The sequence below is a fragment of the Myxocyprinus asiaticus genome, chromosome 5 (genome assembly GCF_019703515.2).
Source record: "Myxocyprinus asiaticus isolate MX2 ecotype Aquarium Trade chromosome 5, UBuf_Myxa_2, whole genome shotgun sequence".
In the NCBI taxonomy this organism is placed as follows: domain Eukaryota; kingdom Metazoa; phylum Chordata; class Actinopteri; order Cypriniformes; family Catostomidae; genus Myxocyprinus; species Myxocyprinus asiaticus.
In genome coordinates, this window is record NC_059348.1 from 14,014,755 (window position 1) to 14,038,447 (window position 23,693).

The 23,693-nt window shown below is 38.5% G+C and overlaps 2 protein-coding genes across 2 annotated transcripts in view; one reads left to right on the top strand and one right to left on the bottom strand.

The window, feature by feature from the left end:
• LOC127441629 (parafibromin) overlaps positions 1–23,693 on the top strand; it is a 67,783-nt gene that overhangs the window by 13,902 nt on the left and 30,188 nt on the right. The gene's annotated exons all lie outside the window — the stretch shown is intronic.
• Positions 13–12,481, bottom strand: LOC127441631 (beta-1,3-galactosyltransferase 2-like). Its single transcript, XM_051699248.1, has 2 exons — positions 11,955–12,481; positions 13–7,771 (listed from the first exon to the last, which is right to left on the bottom strand). Exon 2 carries the CDS (start codon positions 7,539–7,541, stop codon positions 6,237–6,239), a length of 1,305 nt encoding a protein of 434 aa, XP_051555208.1. The 5' UTR covers positions 7,542–7,771; positions 11,955–12,481; the 3' UTR covers positions 13–6,236.

The window sequence follows — 23,693 nt, forward strand, 5'->3', positions numbered from 1 at the left end:
AGTTTATATGGATTGTTTGTGGCCTATTTTTGTATTTTTTTTTTTGAAAAATATATATGTTGGTAAAGATTTCTTATAGTTGTGGTCAATACTTGAACCACAGTTGAATCCAACTGTTGAAAAGAAATGTAATTCACTTCCCTTTTGGACCGCTGTGCTGTCTAAAAAGCAGTCGAAAGTTTGACCAATTTGAAGTTTATCAGACTCAGACTTAATTAAATTAACATTACTGGATATTAAATGAATCTTTGCCCTCGGTATTAAGGATTTGCTTACAGTCATCTGCCCTGTGCTGTTTCTGTGGCTTATAAATCTTAAATGAGGAAAGTATTGTTTCATTATCTTGGAAAAATCAAGACTAGGCAAACTGAAGAAAAAAAATTATGTAGGATCTGGGGGTTTCCTGATCTGAACACTCAGTGTGATAGGTGTGGCGTAGTAGACACTAGCATATCTCCAAAACCATTTTTGCGTTGATTTTAAAATTCTATTTGTAAAAATATAAAAGTATATTATGTATTAAACTATATTTCTTCTATTTTAAACTCTTAATTTTTTGCAAAATGTATATTTTAAACATGATGGGAGTTGGGTAACGATTTGCTGAAACACCAGATGAACAATAAATAGTGTAGACTATGTAATGGTATGACAGTATGTCACAGTAAAAGACATCTGTCTGAACATTAATGTGGCATTTTTATATATATATATAAAATTTCTAAATTAAAATAATCCCAATTACAGTATCAAGTAATGGTCAATTATGTTTTTTTATCATTATCATGAAGCCTTAATTTGATTGAAATCTAATTGAATGCATGATTTTAGATTTTCCCCAGAAATGTAATTTTACTGTTTAGGCCAAATAATAGTATAATTATCTCTAATGTTGTTGTTTTTTTGTTTTTTTTAATCAATATACAGTATTGCACATTCAAAGTATACTGCAACTCTTGCTAACCATGAACATTTTTGTGACTTGGCTTGAACGTCCTTTATTAAAGGGAGCGATCACCCAAAAATTCAAATTCTCATAATTTACTCGCCATCATACCATCCCAGATGTGTATGAATTTCTCTCTTCTGTAGAACACAAATTCAGTTTTTTTTTTTTTTTAAGAATATCTCCACTCTCTAGGGCCTCTCAATGTAAGTGAATGGTGACCAAAAGTTTGAAAGTCCAGATATCACAAAGGCATCATAAAAGCAGTCCGTACAACTCCAGTGGTTTAATCAGTATCTTCTGAACTGATCCAATTGGTTTTGGGTGAGAACAGAGCAAAATGTAATTCCTTTTTCACTATAAATCTTGACAGCAGTCTCCTTGGCGACGGTGATTACAAGCTTCAAACTTCCTATAGCGGCATGTAGCACTCTGCGCATGTGCCAAGCACTAGGAAGTGTAATCGAGCTTGAAATCGTAATTGTGCCTAGAGACTGCAATGGCAAGATGTACAGTCAAAAAGGAGATATATTTTAGTTTGTTCTCTCCCAAAACAGATTGGATCTCTTCAGAAGACATAGAGTTTACCACTGGCATCATATGGATTACTTTTATGATGCCTTTATGTGATATTTGGACCTTCAGACTTCTGGTCACCATTCACTTGCATTGTATGGACCTACAGAGCAGAAATATTCTTCTAGAAATCATTTGTGTTCAGCAGAAGAAAGTCAAACATCTGAGATGGCATGAGAGTGAGTAAATGATTAGAAAATGTATATTTTCGGGTGAACTATTCCTTTAAGTCATAACCAGAGCATGTGAGCGGAGCGGTAAAGTACTGCTCATGCTCACCGGTAAAAAAGCATTCACTCAAATCCCGCTTCGACATTAAATTTCTCTGTAGTATACTTGGTTCCAAGTACGTACACAGGGGGTAGCTACAGTGGCCCAAGCAACTGCCCCTTTGCCCACATGGGCTTAGGTGCCCCTTTGGGTGAAATATAGACTATAGGCCGACATTTATTAAATGATCAAATGATTAGTAATGTACACATCTGAAATTATGTGATTGTATTGTTGTGTTTTAGTAAATAAAATCTCACTGTTTATTTTGGACTGGTTTACAATAACTGTTAGATAATTGGGTGAACCGGACCGTCATTATAATTTGTAATCTGTCAAATATTTCTCTGTTAGCACATATGTCATCAACATCTTCAAATAATACCTTAAAAAATTCCATTCCAAAATTCCATTTATTTACTTCAAACAAGTCATCAAACATGCCTCTACAAGTGATAAAACGTGCGCGTTGGCACGGAAACTCGCATATGCGCAAATTTGCGCTTTTCAGTTTAAACTGGACCCGAGTGATACAACCGACTTAGAAAAACACAATCTTTTCAACTTTAAAGTTTGTTCGAGTCGTTTATGGCAATAATTAAAACATGGACTGATACCAGGAAAAGTATTTCAGGTCAAAGTGAAATTCATAATTGTTTTTCAATTGCGTTGTCTCCATGGAATGATTATACTTTAGATTAGATACCTTAATATGTTTCTGAATTAATGCTATCAGACTTTGGGTCTGTAAATTAAAATGAGCAATTTCTCATCCTTATTTTGTGTTCAGATTTAAAGGGTTTAAGTTATCCAGAAAAGAGCAGTGAATGTTTTTCTCTTTTTTCAGTGTTGTTGCTTTATTAATATTCCCTACAATTTTATATGTACGAATCAAATGCAATCTAAAGGGCTGTGGTTATTTATATAATAATTATTATATTAGTAGATACCATGTGCCCCCTTTGATTTTCCTTGATATTTTTAAAGCATTATAAAGTGAATCTGGATTTATATGCATCAAAAGATCATGTGTTGTGCATGCGCTCTTTATATGTACAGCAACGTTTAATCATGGATTTAACAAATAAAAAATATTTGTCCTGCATAAAGTGAGATTTTGTCATATATATTAGATGAAATTGTTTATTGATCCTAAACAAATGTAAATTATTTAATTCACAAATTACACTGCCTTCGTTTAAGAAAAGTTTTTTTTTCTAATGTACAATCATATATAGATTTTGTTTCTCTGCGCATGAATGCAGCAAGTGACGTCAAAGATGTTATCTGCAAACACTAATCTAGAGTCAGTTTTTTTATGTTTCACTTATCGTCAAGGTGTGGATTTTGTTTTGGGAAACCGACCAGCAGTTATGTGCGACTTTATCCCTAAGCAGAAATCGAAAGCTGGTCGATTAAGTGAGAATTCAGCTTTGAAATTTTCTATGCGAGAGTGGAAATCTTTACCAATCAAATGATCAATTGTACAATAGAGACATGAAAGCAGAATTCTCCGACTGCAAATTAGGACACACTGATCTGCAATATCAAACATGTTTATTGGTTTTGATGCAAGGATTTTTTGTGTGTGTTCACCAGGATTCAAGGTAAAATGCTTTGCCAATATACAGTATTATTAAGCTTACATACAGTTGTGCTCATAAGTTTGCATACCCTGGCATAAATTGTGAAATTTTGGCATTGATTTTAAAAATATGTTTTAAATCATAATGATAACCGAAATCACCCAAATGGCCCTGATCAAAAGTTTACATACCCTTGAATGTTTGGCCTTGTTACAGACACACAAGGTGACACACGCAGGTTTAAATGGCAATTAAAGGTTAATTTCCCACACCTGTGACTTTTTAAATTGCAATTAGTGTCTGTGTATAAATAGTCAATGAGTTTGTTAGCTCTCACGTGGATGCACTGAGCAGGCTAGATACTGAGCCACGGGGAGCAGAAAAGAACTGTCAAAAGACCTGTGTAACAAGGTAATGGAACTTTATAAAGATGGAAAAGGATATAAAAAGATATCCAAAGCCTTGAAAATGCCAGTCAGTACTGTTCAATCACTTATTAAGAAGTGGAAAATTCTGGGATCTCTTGATACCAAGCCAAGGTCAGCTGTCAGAAGAATTGTTCAGGATACAAAGAAAAAACAGGTAACCTCAGGAGAAATACAGGCTGCTCTGGAAAAAGACAGTGTGGTTGTTTCAAGGAGCACAATACGACGATACTTGAACAAAAATTAGCTGCATGGTCGAGTTGCCAGAAAGAATCCTTTACCAATGCCACAAAAAAACACCTTGACACGCCTCACGGCTTCTGGCACACTGTAATTTGGAATGATGAGACCAAAATAGAGCTTTATGGTCACAACCATAAGCGCTGTGTTTGGAGAGGGGTTATAGTGACAAGGCCTATAGTGAAAAGTGTTGTTGGTGGCTCACTGACGTTTTGGGGGTGTGTGAGCTCTAAAGGCACGAGGAATCTTGTGAAAATTGATGGCAAGATGAATGCGGAATGTTAGCAGAAAATACTGGCAGACAGTTTGCATTCTTCTGCACGAAAGCTGCGCATGGGACGCTCTTGGACTTTCCAGCACGACAATGAACCTGAGCACACGGCCAAGTTGACCCTCCAGTGGTTACAGCAGAAAAAGGTGAAGGTTCTGGAGTGGCCATCACAGTCTCCTGACCTTAATATCATCGAGCCACTCTGGGGAGATCTCAGACGTGCAGTTCATGCAAGACGACTAAAGACTTTGCATGACCTGAAGGCATTTTGCCAAGACAAATGGGCAGCTATACCACCTGCAAAAATGTGGGGCCTCATAGACAACTATTACAAAAGACTGCACGCTGTCATTGATGCTAAAGGGGGCAATACACAGTATTAAGAACTAAGGATATGCAGACTTTTGAATATGGGTCATTTCATTTTTTTCATTGTTGCCATGTTTTGTTTTATGATTGTGCCATTCTGTTATAACCTACAGTTGAATATGAATCCCATAAGAAATAAAAGAAATGTGTTTTGCCTGCTCACTCATGTTTTCTTTAAAAATGGTACATATATTACCAATTCTTCAAGGGTATGCAAACATTTGAGCACAGCTGTATTTAATTGAGGGTGCTCTAACATTCTCAACCCTGCAGAACCGGGTCTGCATCTAGCTGTCAGCTGCACTGACATGATTGCAAAACAGTAAGATAGATTACTTATCTATTAATTTATTGTCGAATAGTAGTGTAGCCTACTAGCTCACCTTTTGCTGCACTACCATGTTCACGTAGCACATCCTTGTGCTCTCTGGCAATGTGACGCGTATGATTCCAAAAGGAATACTTGCTCATTCTCGTGGTTTCTCCACACTCCCTTTCGATTTCCTCGCTCTTAACTTTGATTTATACTTTGCATTTATTTTGGCTGTAAGGTTTGTAATTTCACTAAAACAATGTTAGAGCTCCATAACCTCAGGCCTATTGCTTATTTCGTGGCACTGAGCGGCCTGAGCGAGCGGAGCAGAATCTTCAAAAGGGCGCTCTTCGCTCAGGTGGAATCATCACCGCTCTGCTCACATGCTCTGGTCATAACACAGTGGACTTGTTTTCAACAGAGCCAGATAAGCTGTAAACTGTGGTGGATGTCACATGGAATAAACTTATTGATTTCCTGTTGTGCTATTGCGGAGATGTAGAAAAGAAAACAAAATCAATGACTTACAAATATTTTGGCCTCACACGTCACCCCGATTAACACTTGACAGTGTTTTACTAATAAGCTCTCCTAGTAATTTCCAGTTATTTATTTCCTTTGAGGGTGTTATTTTTGGTCTAAGGTTAATGTTGGCTTGTAACTTCTGTGGAAAACTTCTGAAGTGCCCTTTTATAAGGCAGTGTGAGCAAGGTGGCTGTCTCCAGAGTTTTCTCTGTACTAGTGAGATGAATACTGACCATGACTCACATTTCATGGCTGTACTCTCTGCTGGGCTGTAATTCATTGCCTGTGGTGTTTTAAATTGATAGATTGGACCAAAAGTGACCTAATTTTGTTTAGATGATAGAGGCATTGATAATTTAAATAATTTGTTGTCGTAGTTGAAAATTGTCTCGATTCATTTTGCTGCATTGGCATCATGGGTACCTTCATACTTAAAATATTTTGTGATTTGTTTTTTTTGTTTTTTTAGCAACGCTGCTCTTTTTTTTTTTTTTTACAAATCGGAAATAATTTTTAGGAAATAAAACCAACTTTTTTATAGCCTTTATCGCAAAAAAAAACAAAACAATACATGACAAGATCAAACCCAAACAGATTATTTTTGTACCCATTTTAATCTGTTTTAGATTTATAAAGGTAGATAAATACTCATAACCTGTCTTCAAAGTTACAACAATGGAAAAAATAAAAACACGGGTAAGGTTGTCCAAAACCCTCATGTGCTTTTATCTGGTGCGTTTGGCAAAACCTCCAGAATACCTAAACATTTGTTGTCCACACTTATTGATGATCCAAACCGCGGTCTCCAGAGCAGTTTTCTGCTCATTTTGTCCTTAGTCTTCAACGGCATGTTGATGCAGGCATTGTGCTTGTTGCTCTGTAGATGCTGCCAGTACTTAAGCAACTCATTAGGGTGAAACTGGTGGGAAGTGATCAGGTGGCTGTACTTGCAGCTGGAATAGGACACTCGCCAGTGATTGAACAGAAATTCATTTGGCGGTGGCACTGGTTCTATCCTCAGTTTGGCTAGGCAGATGCCCACGTAAACATCTTCTAAATGCAGCCTGCGAATGCTCAGAGATGCTTCATAGATCCTGTGTGCCATGTCACCTGAGAACACATACCCAGTCCCAGAACAGAAGATAGGGTATCGCTCACTGGGGTACAGTTCTTGGGACATGTACCATTTGCTGCGTTTGTTTCGGTTTGGGGCATATCCTCTCATGAGATACCCTGTGAAATATTTCTGTCTTGGTTGTTCCTTGGGCTTCAAGAGTTTATGTATGAGGTATTCAGTATTGACAAACATGTCACTATCCGTCTTCATGACGTAGCTGGCACCGGGGCAATACGTTGCGACCCAGTACATCCCCATCAGAGTCTTGAGGGTAAGGTTTTGGTAAGTATCCTGGAAGTCTTGCTGGATGATGTCATGATGCTGACGACTTTCAGCCTCTATTGTGCGCTGCAGTTTGCTGCCTATTTCCTTGGTGTCGTCTTTAACACCAAGGAGGAAAAGGCGGACAAATCCCAAGCCTCCAGCCACGCTCTCGTTGCCCCATGTCTGCCTGATGGCATTCCTTGCGTCTGCTTGCTTGGGCTCAACTGCAACGAGAAGCACCAAGAAGGGAGCTCTCTGCATGCATGCTTCTGGCTCGTTAAAGATATACTTGTACGGCTCGACCATAAGTGTCCTCTTTGCTCTCATCTCTCCACTTAAACTGACATTTGAACCCAAGGAGGTTTCCAACCCCTGCTGTGAACTTTCATCCAAAGCCGAGCTGAGTTTGACCTCAAACATTGGTGGTATAGGGGGCACTCCAGGATCTTTCCACTTGCTTGGTTTCATCGTGCTAGAGTTGGAGTCTGTTTTCATGATGTGGACCCCTCTAGCTGTCATCGTCACCGGGTTCACCCTAGGGCGCTTCCATTGTCCCAGTACAACAAGCCCTCCCACACACAAGAGCAAAATGAGGAGGAAAGCAGTGTGTGTGCAGCAGCGTCTGCGCTTCCACCTCATGATTTTATTCAGTGCTGGCTAACAAACACGCTGTTAATTTTTGAGCAGTGGAAATACAGCTGTAGCATGACCCGCAAAATCCAAGTGATGACTTCGGGTGATCTTTTTAACACTGCATTGCAGGCAATTCATTTTTTCCTCTGTGTGCAGTCCGTGAAGTACCTCTCTGGATTCTTTGGATTTGTCAGCAGCCTTTCATGGTTGTACGGTGACTCCAGATGTACAGAGATCTGCAGGGAAAGAATTGGAATGTAATGTTCAGTGTTGCTTTGATTGGAAATACCACATACTCTAAACACTGATGAAATGCTGGCATCTCTTCAAAATTTTACATTTGATTTCCTGTCAAAAAGAAATGTCAACAAGTACCAGGCGAGCTTTCACTCTGCAACTATACATGGAGAAAAGAACATTTAGGACTGCCTTCTCAGGATTCAGGAAGAACTGGCTTTTTGGAAGAGAGCAGGGCGGTCAAGAGATGATTTATTTATGCTTGTTAAGGCAGCCATTGTGGGTCAAAACTAACATATAACACATCCACACTGGATGCGAGTAGCATGTTGCAACCCAATAAAACTCGATCACTCCCATTATATTCAACACAGCTGTCTACACTTGAAAGACAAATTGTTTTAGTTGACAGACGGCCTGTCTATATCAAAGCCAGCTTGTGATGTTTCTGTTTTTAGGTCTGCTTATTAAAATCTAACAACGTGGATACGCTGTTACAACAATTCTGAGAAACCGGTCAGATTGATTGCATTCTTGTTGTAATGCTAGATGTAGCGCTACAAATATAATAAAATGCAGGTGTCTTGAAGTTATTTTACCTTGGCATGGCTCCTGCATATAATGCTGAAAAACAGTGAGACGTAATGCAACAGTCAAAGATATCTTTCTAGCGCCTTTTTACATTGAAAGTACGCAGAAATGTGTTTGTGAATGGCCCCCAAACATAGCTTAAAATCCTGAAGTTAAAAATGAAGTAGAATGCAAAGTTATCACAGGTATTCTCATTTTAATATTGCTGAAGTTTTGAGCTTACTGGTTTAACAAATATTCTGATGTGTTGATGAGTTGATGTGCAGCCTACAGTGCTGAATCCGTCACAACTCAATGCCAGTCACTTCTAGTGTATACAAAGCGTAAGTGGGCATGTGATGCACAGGATGCGTTCTCACATTAGAAACAGCTAGGCGTAGCACTACCAAATTTAACAGAAAATTAACTCCCATAAACCACTGCCCCAGATTCATTTAATTTTTACTTTGGTGCATGTCAAAACGGTGCTGAATAAACTGTGAGACATGGCACATCAGCCAAAGACTTAAGGTCCCTAAGATTGCCTGAAAAATTGCACTTAAAAAATCAGAATTTGAAAGGCTACCATTTACGAAGTGTTCACATTACCACCACTTGTGTGTTAAAATATTTTGGCTAATTTCATAATTGCTTTAAGCTATGGAAAAGTGTAGTTTTCAAGTCTTCAATTGCCACATTTAACCATATTTCATTCTGCAGAATCTTTTCCCACCACATTCCAGCATGGATGTGTGGGCCAGCGAAACAATTAACAGAATCAATTTGGGCCCATTAATAACTTTCTCTGGCTCTGAAAAAAGTTAGTCAGTGCCAATTAGGGGCTGGGTGGTATGGCTACAAAAATGATTTCTCTGTTGTTCTTCCTGTTGACCATATTCATTATATATCTAACTACAGATGAAGTCAGAAGTTTACATACACCTTAGCCAAATACAGTTAAACTCAGTTTTTCACAATTCCTGACATTTAATCTTGAAAAACATTCCCTGTCTTAAGTCAGTTAGGATCACTATTTTAAATGTCAGAATAATAGTAGAGAATGATTTCTTTCATCACATTCCCAGTGGGTCAGAAGTTTACATACACTTTGTTAGTATTTGGAAGCATTGCCTTAACATTGTTTAACTTGAGTCAAACGTTTTGGGTAGCCTTCCACAAGCTTCTCACAATAAGTTGCTGGAATTTTGGCCCATTCCTCTGGCCCAGTAGATGTCCTAAATGACTTTACAAAACTATAGTTTGCCAATATGAAATCTGTGGAGTGGTTAAAAAAATTAGTTTTAATGACTTCAACCTAAGTGTATGTAAACTTCTGACTTCAACTGTAAATATTTACACCAATCAGCCACAATATTAAAACCACCTGCCGAATATTGTGTAGGTCCCCATCGTGCCACCAAAACAGCACCAACCCACATCTCAGAATAGCATTCTGAGATGCTATTCTTCTCACCACAATTGTACTGAGCTGTTTTCTGAGTTACCATTCTCTATTGACCTCTCTCATCAACAAGGCATTTCCATCTGCAGAACTGCCCCTCACTGAATTTCTTTGTTTTACCATTCTGAGTGAATTCTAGAGACTGTTGTGTGTGAAAATCCCAGGAGATCAGCAGTTACAGAAATACTCAAACCAGCCCATCTGGCACCAACAATCATCCATGTGATTATCTAATCAGCCAATCGTGTGGCAGCAGTGCAGTGCATACAATCATGCAGATATGGGTCGGGAGTTTCAGTTAATGTTCACATCAACCATCAGAATGGGGCAAAAATGAGATCTCAATGATTTGGACCGTGGCATGATTGTTGGTGCCATATGGGCTGGTTTGAGTATTTCTGTAACTGCTGATCTCCTGGGATTTTCACGCACAACAGTCTCTATAATTTACTCGGAATGGTGCCAAAAACATCCAGTGAGCATCAGTTCTTTGGAAAGAAATTGTAACGGTATCTCATATAACCACTCTGTATAATTGTGGTGAGAAGAATGCTATTCTGAGATGCGGGTTGGTGCTGTTTTGGCGGCACAAGGGGGAGCTACTCAGTATTAGGCAGGTGGTTTTAATGTTGTGGCTGATCGGTGTGTGTGTGTGTGTGTGTATGTATGTACGTGTGTACGTGTGTGTATGTACGGGGTGCGTGTGTGTGTGTGTATGTACAGTGTGTGTGGGTATGTACGTTATGTAGTGTATGTACGGTATTACCAAATCGTTCTTGTGAATGAATACAGTGTGCAAAAACTGTACAACTAAAACTACTTCACTCACTTATTTTTTGGAACCCAGTTAATTATAATGCTGAATTATTATTAAGGGTCCCTGTGAAGTTTATTATTATAACACTGAATTATTATTATTATTAGTGTTGGTATTATAATTCAAATTGATTTACACAATAGTAACAAAGGTAGTCGTATTTACTTTACCGGGAGCTTTTATGTTGTCGGGAAACAAAGTGAAATTTGACAGTTTACAAATGTGCTAATGTTTAAACCTGCATTTCTTTGTTTTCGCAATGCATGTGAACTGCTCTGAGAGTACTAAAACTATCATGAGCCTTGCACTTACACGCAATTGTGCAACAGACCATGTATTAGTGTAAGTCACAACTTTTTGCAGTTTATTAGGCACATTTGACCATATCGTGCTTCTGTTATTTTGATTAATTGTGCAGCCCTGAAGTATTATGAAATTAGTTTAATGACATGCTCTTTAGGAAACATTGTTTCCAAAATAAAAAGCACATCAAAATCATATTGATATTGCTTAATTTTATACCGCCAGCAGGATCACCATGATTATATCGTGAATATTCGATATATTGCTCAGCCCTAGTGTCAATATATAATGTCAAGCGATACATTATCGATATTGACGGAAGATGGCTTTCTGACACACATTCAGGGAGATGGCAAAAAAGCAACATGTGCTTTTATCTGTTGTGTATGATCTGTGGTAGTAATCCAATGGTCATTTGACCATATTCCCTTCCTTTCCCCTGTCTTTGCTAGTAATCTTGCTCTACTGATGCACCCTAACATTATTAAACATGTCCAATTTATATTTTGCAGTCTAAAAATATCCCTCAATTATCTGTCCTGGATTTAACTGCATAGCTACTTCAGAAACAGACACAATATTGTTTTATATGTAGCGTGCTAAAAGAAGCACTGTGTGCTGGCTGTTTGCATTACAGATTCCTGATTTGTTTGACATTTCTTTTTCCCTAGTTCTTCTAGATCACGTTCTCAATGCATGTTTGTCTTCACGTATACGTTGCAGACAGTGTATGTGGTTGTCACTTAGACAGTGAGCTAATTGTGAACACACACTCAGAGGCAGTGCTAAAGTTGAATGCTTTCCCCTGTTTAGGCAGAAATCAGAGTAAATTCCCTTCGTTCACAGCTCCAGATCATCTGACAAAAGCCCACATGGATGTCAACACGATGTTGGCTTGGCTAACAGCCCTTAAACCAGTAATTGCTGGGAAGGATGAATCGCAACAGCACTGCGTTTTTTAGCATGATAGACAAATACATAAATGCATTCTGTTTTGATCTTCAACAGTAAGATGTCTGGTTTGACATACCTTTTGCTTGGACTGAAAGGCTGTTTCTGTTGGCATGCTCTTAAACATGGTTTCTTTCTTATGCACCATTAGAAGCCAACAGTCCTGTCGCAAATGGATGTTGTGCTTTGCCGTCTTCCCTTTTAAGCTACCGCAGCTCAAATCTCCTCCACACACAGCTCTCCTCTGCTCCTCATCTCTTTCTATAGATTTCACAGGCGACGTTCTCTTCCTCTGTGGTTTAGGAGGTCAGCGATTGGCCATTTCTTTTGAAGTGTCCCCATTCATAATCCCTATCCCTATGGAAATAAGCAGCCTCTCTCATGTCAAACGCTTACTGAGACGGACGATGGGATGCTGAACGGATGAAGCTGCTTTGCGACTTTTGCACGTTGCTAGGCAAGAAGGTGCACCCCCCTCCTCCCCGTTTATATGGCTACTCTCTCACGGTTTTTCATTCTTCTTGGCCATGCAACAGTGACATTTCTTGTCTCGCTGTGCAAGGCTTCCTTTTTATGGTGTGCTGCCCCAATGTCCAGATCATTAGAAAGTGAGGAGCTGGGGGAAGGGAAGTAAAAGTGCACAGCATTGCTGACATACTCAGCTGCACACCCCTCCCCCCACGTGACCAATTTTTGTGAGTGTCCTCCCTTCTGACAGTTAATGAAAAGCTCTCACCCACTGAGCGTGTTCAGTGTTACACAATCGACAAGTTTTCCACCAAGCTATCTGCCATAAGTATAGCTAAAACCACAACTGTAACATGTTACATTATGTACACAACATGTTGTCCTAGATATTAGTTTTTGAGTGTCATCTAAAATTCTGCTTTAGACTTCAGTTGGATTTTGTTTTTGTTTAGTCACCGTTGCTGCTGATATGGGTTAATCAGCATCCTGAGGAAATGATCTTCTATAAAGCATATTAGCATTTCAAATAATCGTCCCACCTAGTATCTTGCATGCTGTTAATTACAGAGTTATCTAATGAATAGTTAAAGTTCTTTTAATGAATTATAGCAGCATAAGCTGCCAGACTAAAAAGAACTGCAAATAGCCCTCCATGTCTTTCCTTCCTAGAATGGAATTGCAATACCAGAGTCCAATTTGTTTAAACATTAAAGTCCTAGGCACTGTTAACACTTGGTATAAGATGCTTTTTGGGTGATCACAAGTAGACAAGCGAGACACATCACCATTTATACCTGGTCTTAATATGCATCTCTTTTGAACACTTGTGTTCAAATTGCGAGGCCTCTGATTTCATGACGACATGCATCAATCAATACGTCATTGCATAACTGCGTGATAAAGCACAAAAAAGTAAAAGAAGAAACAAAGAGCTTTAATCAACTTAATCAATTTAATTCCCATTATATCCCCCTTCCCAAAAAGAATTCCACAAAGAATAGAATATACAGTTACCACCACAATTCTGTTTCTCTCCACATGGTCCTCACTGAGAGCCCTCCAGAAAGGCCAACTACTTGTCCTATTTCTTACCATACGTGTCTATTTTGCCAAGATGTTTATATGACATCTTTTCAAATGCCGCCACTCTATCCAATTCGGTGAACCATTCTTAAAATGGAGCACCAATTGACTTCCATCCTCTAAGAATTATCTGTCTGCCAGTCATTACACTAGTTTTGACCCAGCTTTTTGTATATTTGTCACCTACTTTAATGACTGCCCCATCACCCAATATACATAGTCTGAGGCAGAATGAAATTTGAGTATCTAAAACCTTACAGATACAATTCTGGACTCTTACCCAGAATTCTTGAATCTTAGCTCAGTACCACAGAATATTATTATCTGTAAGCAATATCACAAAAGCAAGTGTACTGAATATCAGCATGTTGTGATTCAGCCATGGCAGCCTTTTGCCTCAGGTAATAAGATTGTTTTCATTTAATGTTGTCATTAATACTGTAAAGCTCTTTTATGCATCTTTTTTGGTTTTTACCAAAAATAATAATATTATTGGCTCTATATTGTTGAAAATTATTATTTTAATTTGATTAAAGCTGTACAGTATTTATTTGATTAAAATTTGATCAACATTTAATTAAAACATTTAACATGGAATCAAGAAAAATTAAAAAAGAAAAGGCATAATTTGTATCTATAAGATTTTATGCATTTGTTTTAGTCAAGTAATCTTCTGTGTAATTTAATCAAAAATCGGAGTTTTCTTTTAATTCCTTTTTTTTTATTTGTTGTTTAAGTATCAAGTTAGTATCGATACTGAGGTACCAGGGCTGGTATCGTACCGAAGCCAAAATTTTGTTATCGGAGCAACCCTACTCCCATCCTCCAATACCAAGTTCAAGTCTCTTTCCCATAACCTCTTAAGAGCAGTTAATTCCCCATCACCAAGACTCTGAATCAACAAGGAATAATACACTGACACTTCATGACCCTTTCCAAAGGGTGTCTGCAGCTTTAGGGGTCTGTGTACTATCACCAAAAATAGTATAAAGTAGATGGCGCAACTCTAAATACCTGAAATCTCTAAGACCTAGAAATCTCAAATCGCTGGGTTATATTTTCAAATGATCTCATTGCTCCCTTTTCATAAAGGTCACCAAGTGTAGCAACACCCCCCTCAATACATTCTTTCCAGCATAAGGGGGACCTGTTAATACAAAATTTGGGGTTCAGCCATATACTTGAGAAAACATTTAGGTAAGTATCAGAATTGAACATGAAAGAAACCTTTGTCCATACTGAATGTAAATGTGAAATAATAGGATGCATTTTTGCCTTTCTAGGCAATTTAATAGACTTTGCAATGGTGAGATTGGGGCAAGGACCTCTTTTTCAATGTTGTACCAGGGAGGGGTGGAAGAGACCAATGGGCCAGGTGTCCAAGATTAAAAGCATAGTAATAAAACCAAATTTTGGGGAAGCCTAAGCCTACTTTGTCAATTTGTCTATGTAACTTACTGTAATGCAACCAAGGTTGTTTACCATTCCAAATAAAAGACTAAGATATTCTATCAAATTGTTTAAAATATGAAGGATGAATTCTAGAGGGAAATACTGTAGTAGATAATTGAATTTGGGATACAATTCATTTTTATAACATTGACCTTCCCTGCCATAGATAAATGTAGTGAAGCCCACCTATCCACATCACACGAGAACCTTTTCATTAATGGGTCAAAATTAACTAAATCTCTCAAATTTGTTGGAAATAAAATGCCTAAATACCTAATGCCTTGCTTGGGCCATTGAAAGGCGCCAGGTTGGAAAGCTGTGGCAGGTCAATATGCTGTCAGAGCAAGAGCTTCTAATTTGGACCAATTCACCCTATATCCTGAAAATTTGGAGAGAGAATTAATAAATCTATGGAGGCAGGGAGTGACTTGACGCCATACGACATTCGGATGTGTGAACGGCGAGCTCTGCGCACTTTTGCTAGTTTTAACACTATTAATGTCATAAACCGGTGAGATTCTATACACTTTGTTCCATAACTGTTCTAGGAGGACAATGTCAAAGAATTCAAAATCCTCAGGCTCTGGAGACATTAAAAGACACAAGTGCTCAAGCTGACGCCCCTGAGCAGCAGGCCGCAAGCACTAATCGATTTGGTTGGAGAAATTGGGTAATTTCGGCGAGAAATGTTGAACATGTCGGCGATGTTGATGAAGGTCGGTGCTGACTTGGAGGATCTTGGAATATAAAATATTTACATGTCCCCAGCAAGCGATGTCCTTCATAAAGTCAATGGATTGTTATTTTGTGGTACTCACGTTGCAGCTGAATGGACCGAACATCCACTTGACTGTCCGAAAAAAACTGAGCACCTTTTTTGTTTGTTTTTGTGCTGGTTCCGCCCTTCGGCTGGAGCTTGTTTTTTTGGGGAGTAACAATCCTTCGGGCCAGTTGTGTGGATGAATCTGCACGTTCTTTATGTTTATTCCACCTATTGGCTGGAGTTTGTTTTGTGGAGTATTTCTTGCAAATCATTGGAGTGATTAGGTCATTTGTTGCACTCATGTAGCAGCTGAATGGGCCGGCTCACAGAACATTCGTTTGACTGTCTGAGGAAACCTTTTTTTTTTTCATGTTGGTTCCGCCTAGCGGCTGGAGTTTGTTTTGTGGAGGAACGCACCTTCAGGACAGTTATGTGGATGAATCTACACGTTCTTTGTGTGTATTGCGCCTATTGGCTGGAGTTTGTTTTATAGATTATCTTTTGTGTAATTCTGTCTCACAAAATTTGTATGGAAACACCAGACATGAGCAATCCAACAGCAAAGTTGTCGCGGGGGCTCTCGTAGGCATACATTGTTTGAGTTTAGAGTGATGGACGCCAGTTGGCGCTGTTGTGCACGAGGTTAATGAGCACGTTTTTCTTTTCTCTGTTTGTTTGGTTCGGGGGAAAGTTTGGGATTTGATTGTTGCACACACAATCTATTTTTTCTAATATGTCAATATGACGTTAATATGAGTGGATTGTTTATCTCCACGTGGAATGTGAATGGGTTGGGGCAGCCCATAAAAAGAAGGCTATTTCTCTTAAGCGTAAGACATACTATATAGTGTTTCTTCAAGAAATGCATCTTTTGCCGAAGAAAACTGAAAAATTTGGGAAGATATGGGGTAGACATGTTTTCTTTAGTGCTGGCTCAAGTAAGAGCAGGGGAGACATTACACTGACAAGTAAGCATCTACAATTCAAATATCTCAAACAGATTAAAGATAAATTACAAAGAATCATTATTGTTTTAGCAAAAATTAAGGGGCAAAGTCTTATTTTGGCTAATATTTACACACCTAACTTTGATGATTAGGGCTTTTTTATAGATCTTGAAGAGATGTTGCAAGCTGCTGGCACCCCTCATGATATAATATTGGGAGGAGACTTTAATCTTTTGATGGACTCGGTGCTTGATCATAGTGAAGCAAAAGTGTGTAAGCCCCCTAGAGCAACATTGATGCTTCACAGGATGTTTAAAAATCTTGGTCTTACAGATATTTGGAGACTTTTGAACCCATCTGGTAGGCATTTTTCCATCAGTCCATAAGATTTATTCTAGAATAGATTTTTATATGTGTTTGTGTGTGTGTGTGTGTGTGTGTGTGTGTATATATATATATATATATATAATACGTGCGTGCGTACCTCATTTCATCTGTTGTTGATTGCTCAATTGGAAACATTTAATGTCAGATTATGCCCTGGTGTGTTTTGAGGTGTTGCCACATATGGAGAAAAGTAAATTATATAATTTGCGCTTAAATGTATCCCTTTTGCAAAATCTTGAATTCCAACAAATGTTAAAGGCTGAAATCAATGTTTATAGGGAGACAACCTGGTCCTCATTGTCCTCTGTGGGTGTGGCTTGGGAGGCACTTAAGGTGGTTCTTAGGGGCTGGATCATACAGTATGCCTCATTCACCAAAAATCCAAAGTGCAAGAACTTGTGGAATTGGAAGGGAATATTAAAAGTGCCGAGACAGAGCTGAAGCACCGAATGTCGTTAGCAGCCGCGATAAGAAAGGAGGATGATTTTCCAGGGGCGGTGGCGGGAGGTGTGGCGCATAAGCTTTTTCTTTACGCAGATTATATTTTATTATTAGTCACCGACTCTACTAGATCTATGCCTTGCCGCCACAGTATTATTAATTCCTTTTCTAAGTTCTTGGGATACATAGTTAATTGGTCTAAATCCGATGCTTTGGCTCTGACAGCGTGCTGCCCGGTAACGGCTTTTCAGCCAGGTGCCTTTCAGTGGCCCAAACAGGGCATTAAGTATTTGGGTATTTTATTCCAAGCAAATTTGTGTGATTTAGTTAGTTAATTTTGACCCTTTAATAAAAAGGTTTTCGAGTGATGTGAGCAGGTGGGCTTCATTACATTTATCTATGATTGGGAAGGTTAATATTATTAAAATGAATTGTATTCCAAAATTCAACTACCTGCTACAGTCTCTCCCTATTGCTTTCTCTAATTTCAAGCAATTTGATAGCATAGCGAAGTCCTTCATTTGGAATGGTAAATGTCCCACATTACATTTCAGTAAGCTGCATAGGTGGGCTAGGCTTACCCAGGTTTTGTTTTATTATTTTGCATTCGGTCTCAGACATTTGGCTCATTGGTCGCTTCCACCTCTGAGAGCCCCTCCCTGGTTTTATATTGAACGGGAAGTTCTTGCCCCTATTTCGCCATTGCAAAGCCTTTCTATCAAACTAACCGGAGAAGTTAAGTTACACCCCCTTATCTCGCATTTGCACTCGGTATGGACAAAAGTGTCCAGAGTGTTTAATTCTGACATTTATTTAAATGTTGTCTCGCATATGGCTGAACCCAAGATTATGTATTAATAAGTCCCCTTTCTGCTGGTCAGAGTGGATTGTGAGGGTGTTACTACAATCGGTGAACTATATGGGAGTGGAGTGTTGAGATCCTTTGAAAATTTGGTTAAACATTTTGGGATTCCCAGGTCTTAGATTGTTTAGGTATTTACAGCTGCACCACCTGCTCTGTACTATTAGTTAAGATCCAAGAATTTTGGTTGAAGGTTCAGAGTTTTATGTGTGACCATATTGGGCACTCAAATTTCATTTTGCCCCAGACACGATGGGGCGGTCATCAATATAAGGACCTAACCAGTGTCATGATCGCCAGACAAAGTGTTTTAAGGGGATGGAAGTCGGCTGGAGCACCCCCATTTCAGGAGTGGTGCTTGTAGATGGGGAGGGTGGCAGCTTTTGAAGAAGGGTCATCTAGAAGACTGGGGAATTTGGACTCGTTTGTGGGGAAATGGGGCAAATAGGCTCTCGGGGAGGGGCAGTGGAGAGAGAGGTGTACTTGTTAATGTGTGTGATTTATTACGTGTGTGTGTGTGTGTATATATATATATATATATATATATATATATATATATATATATATATATATATATATATATATATATATATATATTTATTTATTTTGTGTGTGTATACTCGTATTTGACCACAGGAATGTTTGTTAAGGGTCGGGGGGGTAGCGGATTTGGGGGGTAGGGGTAATAGTGGGGGTTAAATATCGATTCTGTGTATATATGTTTTGCTTTGTTTAATGTATGAATCAATAAAAAAAAATTTTATCACCAAAAATAATTCTGTGGAGGCTAGGCATAGATCTTTTAGGGTTGGAGACAAATAATAATATATGATCTATGTAGAGTAGAAGTTAGGCACCACACCTCCTGTTACAATGCCAGGAAAATCATCCTCTATTTATTATTTTTATTTTTTTATTGCGGCTGCTAATGGTTCCAGGGCAAGACAGAACAATAAATGGAAAAAAGAGGAAAAAAAGAGGAAAAAAAATCTTAAATTAATCCATTTGTTTGCACCGCCACTATCAGATGTTTATAAAATAATTTAATCTACACAATAAAAGTGTTCCTAAACCTGTAAATTTCCAAAATCTTAAAAAGAGAGTCCCATTCCAAGCTATCAAACACCTCGACATCAAGTGAGATTGCATCGATCGGGGTCTGATCATTTGCTACTGACCACATATTTATAAAATGTCTAATATTCTCAGAAGATCTATGACCACGTGTAAACCCCACTTGATCTATATGTGTAATCGATGTAATTACTCTGCTTAATCGATTAGCCAGAATTTGAGACAATATTTTTACATCTAACTGGATCAGGGAAATTGGACGATAACTTTTCATTTGGGTCTTTATCTTTAAGAATGAGACTGATCAGGGCTTGTGTCATGGTTGGCGGTAGTTCACCTTTCTTAAATGACTTTGTGTAAACTTCTAACATAAAGGGAGCCAGTTCTGTGACATAAGATCTAAAAAAGCTCCTCCAAAGTAATATCTTTTTTTTTGGGGGGGGGTCCCCTTTTTCTCCCAATTTGGAATGCCCAATTCCCAATGTGCTTTTAAGTCCTCGTGGTCGCATAGTGATTTGCCTCAGTCCGGGTGATGGAGGACGAATCCCAGTTGCCTCCGCATCTGAGACAGTCAACCCGCGCATCTTATCACGTGGCTTGTTGAGCGCGTTGCCACGGAGACATAGAGCGTGTGGAGGCTTCACGCCATCCACCGCGGCAACCACGCTCAATTCACCATGCGCCCCACCGAGAACAAACCACATTATGGCGACCACGAGGAGGTTACCCCATATGACTCTACCCTCCCTAGCAACCGGGCCAATTTGGTTGCTTAGGAGACCTGGCTGGAGTCACTCAACACGCCCTGTTCGAACTAGCGAACTCCAGGGGTGATAGCCAGCGTATTTTACCACTGAGCTACCCAGGCCCCCCAAAGTAATATCTTAATCAAGAAAGTCTTTTTGATCATTCATAAATTTAGGAAGTTCTTTTGGCTTTATGAAGATGCTAATATCCTTATCGGAAAACGTGGACGTGGAACTATAAAGATTGAAATAGTTCTTTAAAGGCTTTATTAATATCTTTGGGAGAAGTAAATATATTGCCTCCAGAAGACTTCACTGAAAGAATTGTGAAAAAAATCTCTCTCTGTTTTATGTATCTGGCAGGAAGTCTCCCTGCCTTGTTCCCTGACTCAAAATATGTCTGTCTTGCCCTGAATAACCGAAACTCTTCCTTCTGTGACAAAATAGTATTGTATCTATACTTTAGCTGAGTAAACTAAGACTCTTGGATGACATTCAGCGCTTCAGCTCTGTTTCAGCACTTTTAATACTCTTTTCCAATTCTATGAATTCCTGTGATTTGATCTTTTTAATGAATGAGGCATATTGTATGATCTGCCCCCTAAGAACTGCCTTACCTCCCATACCACGCCCACAGAAGACACTGAGGTCCAGTTGGTTTCTATAGAAGCATTAACTTCTATCTTTAACATTTGTTGAAATGCTGGGTCCTGTAGAAGGGATATATTAAAGCATGTTCTTAAACTAAAATGTTCCCAATTGAGCAGTCAGTGGCAGATGGAATAAGTGATTTATATATGAAGAAAAATCTATTCCAGAGTAAATCTTATGAACTGATGGAAAAAAGGTGTAGTCCCTCCCTGATGAACTGATGAAAAAAAGGTGTAGTCCCTCCCTGATGGGTTCAGAAGTCTCAGTGTCTGTAAGACCAAGATTTTTACACATCCTCTGTAGGGTCAACGTTGCTCTAAAGGGTCTACACACCTTTGCATCACTATGATCAAGGACCTGATCCATTAAAAGATTGAAGTCTCCTCCCAAAACCATATCATGAATGATCCCAGCAGCTTGTAGCTTACCCTCAAGATCTATAAAAAAAAGTTCTGATCATCAGCGTTGAGTGCATAAATATTAGTAAAATAAGATTTTGCCCCTGTATTTCAGCCAAAACAATAATGATTCTCCATAAATTCTTTAATCTTTCAACTGTAAATTCTTACTTATCAATGTGATGACGCCTCTGCTCTTACTCGAACCAGCACTATAAAACACATTCCCGCCCAGTGCCCTGCCAAGTTTTTCAGCTTCCTGTGAAGAAAGGTTGGCAAATTATTTACGCTTAAGAAAAGATACAACCTTCCTTCTTTTTATAGGGTGCCTCAGCCCATTAATATTCCATGTGGAGAGAAACATTTTACCTATATTAAAGTGTGACATATTGACAAAATTGTGTACCCAAGGCTAAATGTCTTATTCAGTTTTCCAAAATGTAAGGTCATAATTCTTAAATATCTTAAATGATACAACAAAAGTCTTAATTAGCATTTAAAGAGGGCTTAAATTTGGGAGCGGAAAGATGGGAATTGTGATATGACCTAATCTGATTAACAAACTTCAAAAGAATATGATTTAATTAAATAAATGCTTGCGCTGCATTCTTAAGTGAAAACGTGGCACTTTTGTATTTTGTCCAAGCATGCAGGGGCTTGTCAATGTTTCCAGCTGTTGCAAAGTAGGGATGGGCACGAGTACTCGGGTACTCGGACGTGGCAGCAATGATCGATCATGAAAACAAAGATCGATAGTGATCATGCATGATGTGACTTTTCACTTAATTCGAAATCCAGTGGCAATTACCTGACAACTAAACACAAACGTATGCTTATTTTTAATTTTGAGATTGATTACGTTGTGATTTTGAGGGGTACATTGATTATCAGAGATGTCTCATAGCAACCAAATTGATATACGACGCTGCAATGCTATCATTACGATAAACAAAAGAGATTGTAATTAACCGTGTTTTGAACACCTGTCTCTGCAAAACGTTTGCTAAACACGTTTTATTATCATTTAAAATAAGAATTTTGACTCGTTAATGGACATTATTTAATAAAAGTGAACGTTTGTCACTGACTGTAAACCTCCCTGCCCTGGGTGGCGTCATGTTTGCGTGATGTAACACACCTGCATCTCGACGAAATGAAGATTTCCGCACAAGTTTCTGTGTTAGATGTCTGATATAAAGTGTCATTCCGTTGCACTTTCCCCAGTTGAAAGGTGGAAATTCCGACTCCGAGTTGAATGGAAATGCAATACAGAGCATCGAGGCTTTCCCCACATGAGCAAACACTTGGACGCACGCACACACACTTACACGCACAACACACACACACCAGGCAGTATGGCAGTGGACTCAACACGCTGAAGCAACAATTATATACAGCAGGCGAGTGTTTCAAACACTTTGACAGAGCACAGCTAAATGGAACAGAATGCAGCGTCTTCAAAACTGAACTTCAACTTAACACTCATATTAAAAACGCGATGGTTATGGCGTCTCCTTATAAGCCAAATGCGATTAAAATAACTGGTGCGTGCTTACAAAGATTACTACGGTAACCTGAAGGAAGAACAGACAGACGCGCGTTGTGCACATTTTTTCCGAACTGGGCAGTGAATCTTCACATAATGACAAAATATGATGCATTATATTTTGATTATGCAATCTTTTGTACATTTTGTAACATTTTATTTTATAACAGCCTGTTATGATGAATAGACGATACACTGGAACAACAAGACACAATGCAGCAGCTATAGACGTTTGTCAGACATGTTATTATATATAAAGTTATGAACATGTAATTGCCCCTCAAGTACTCGTAGACAAAATGCCCATCCCTATTGCAGTTCGCAAACAGTAAGCCATATCGGACATTTATGACAAGCGATCACTAATGATCAACTGTTGATGATGATATAGTGTTGATGAAATATGACAATGCTTTTAACTGTTTATATTGTTATACGTAGATTATTGGAGTGCACATTTTATTTCCCTTATTTGTTTGAATGACTAATTGGAAGAAGTGAAGCGCAAACATTTCAAAATAAGAGTCCACGGTATATTTCACCCTTTAAAGTTAAAAGTTCCACGCTGTGAATCCTTTTTTTTTTTTTTGGGTTAAAAACTGCATCTGGAATTTTGATTCAATTTGGACTCTTGTAGCATCTGTCTGGCCCTCCTCATCACAGGAAAACTAAGAACATTTAATATAGGCTACCAATTTTAAAAACGTGGTGCAGCGAGATCCAGCAGATGGAAATGACTTCAATAAATCAGATGATTTGTAGAAGGAATAACAAATTTAATTTGTAAAATTCAATAAATGAATAAAAATTAAATAATGAATACTGAATAAATGCAATAATACAGAAAATAAATGTTTGATTATAAATGTTAAGTAGATATATCCTAAGGATATACCCAAGGACTAAGTCCTGGAATAAAGCTAACAAGACAAAGTCTTGTCTTTTTCTAATGAACTAAGTAAATGAGAAAAGTTCAAGTACAGAATGAGTCGAGATGAGG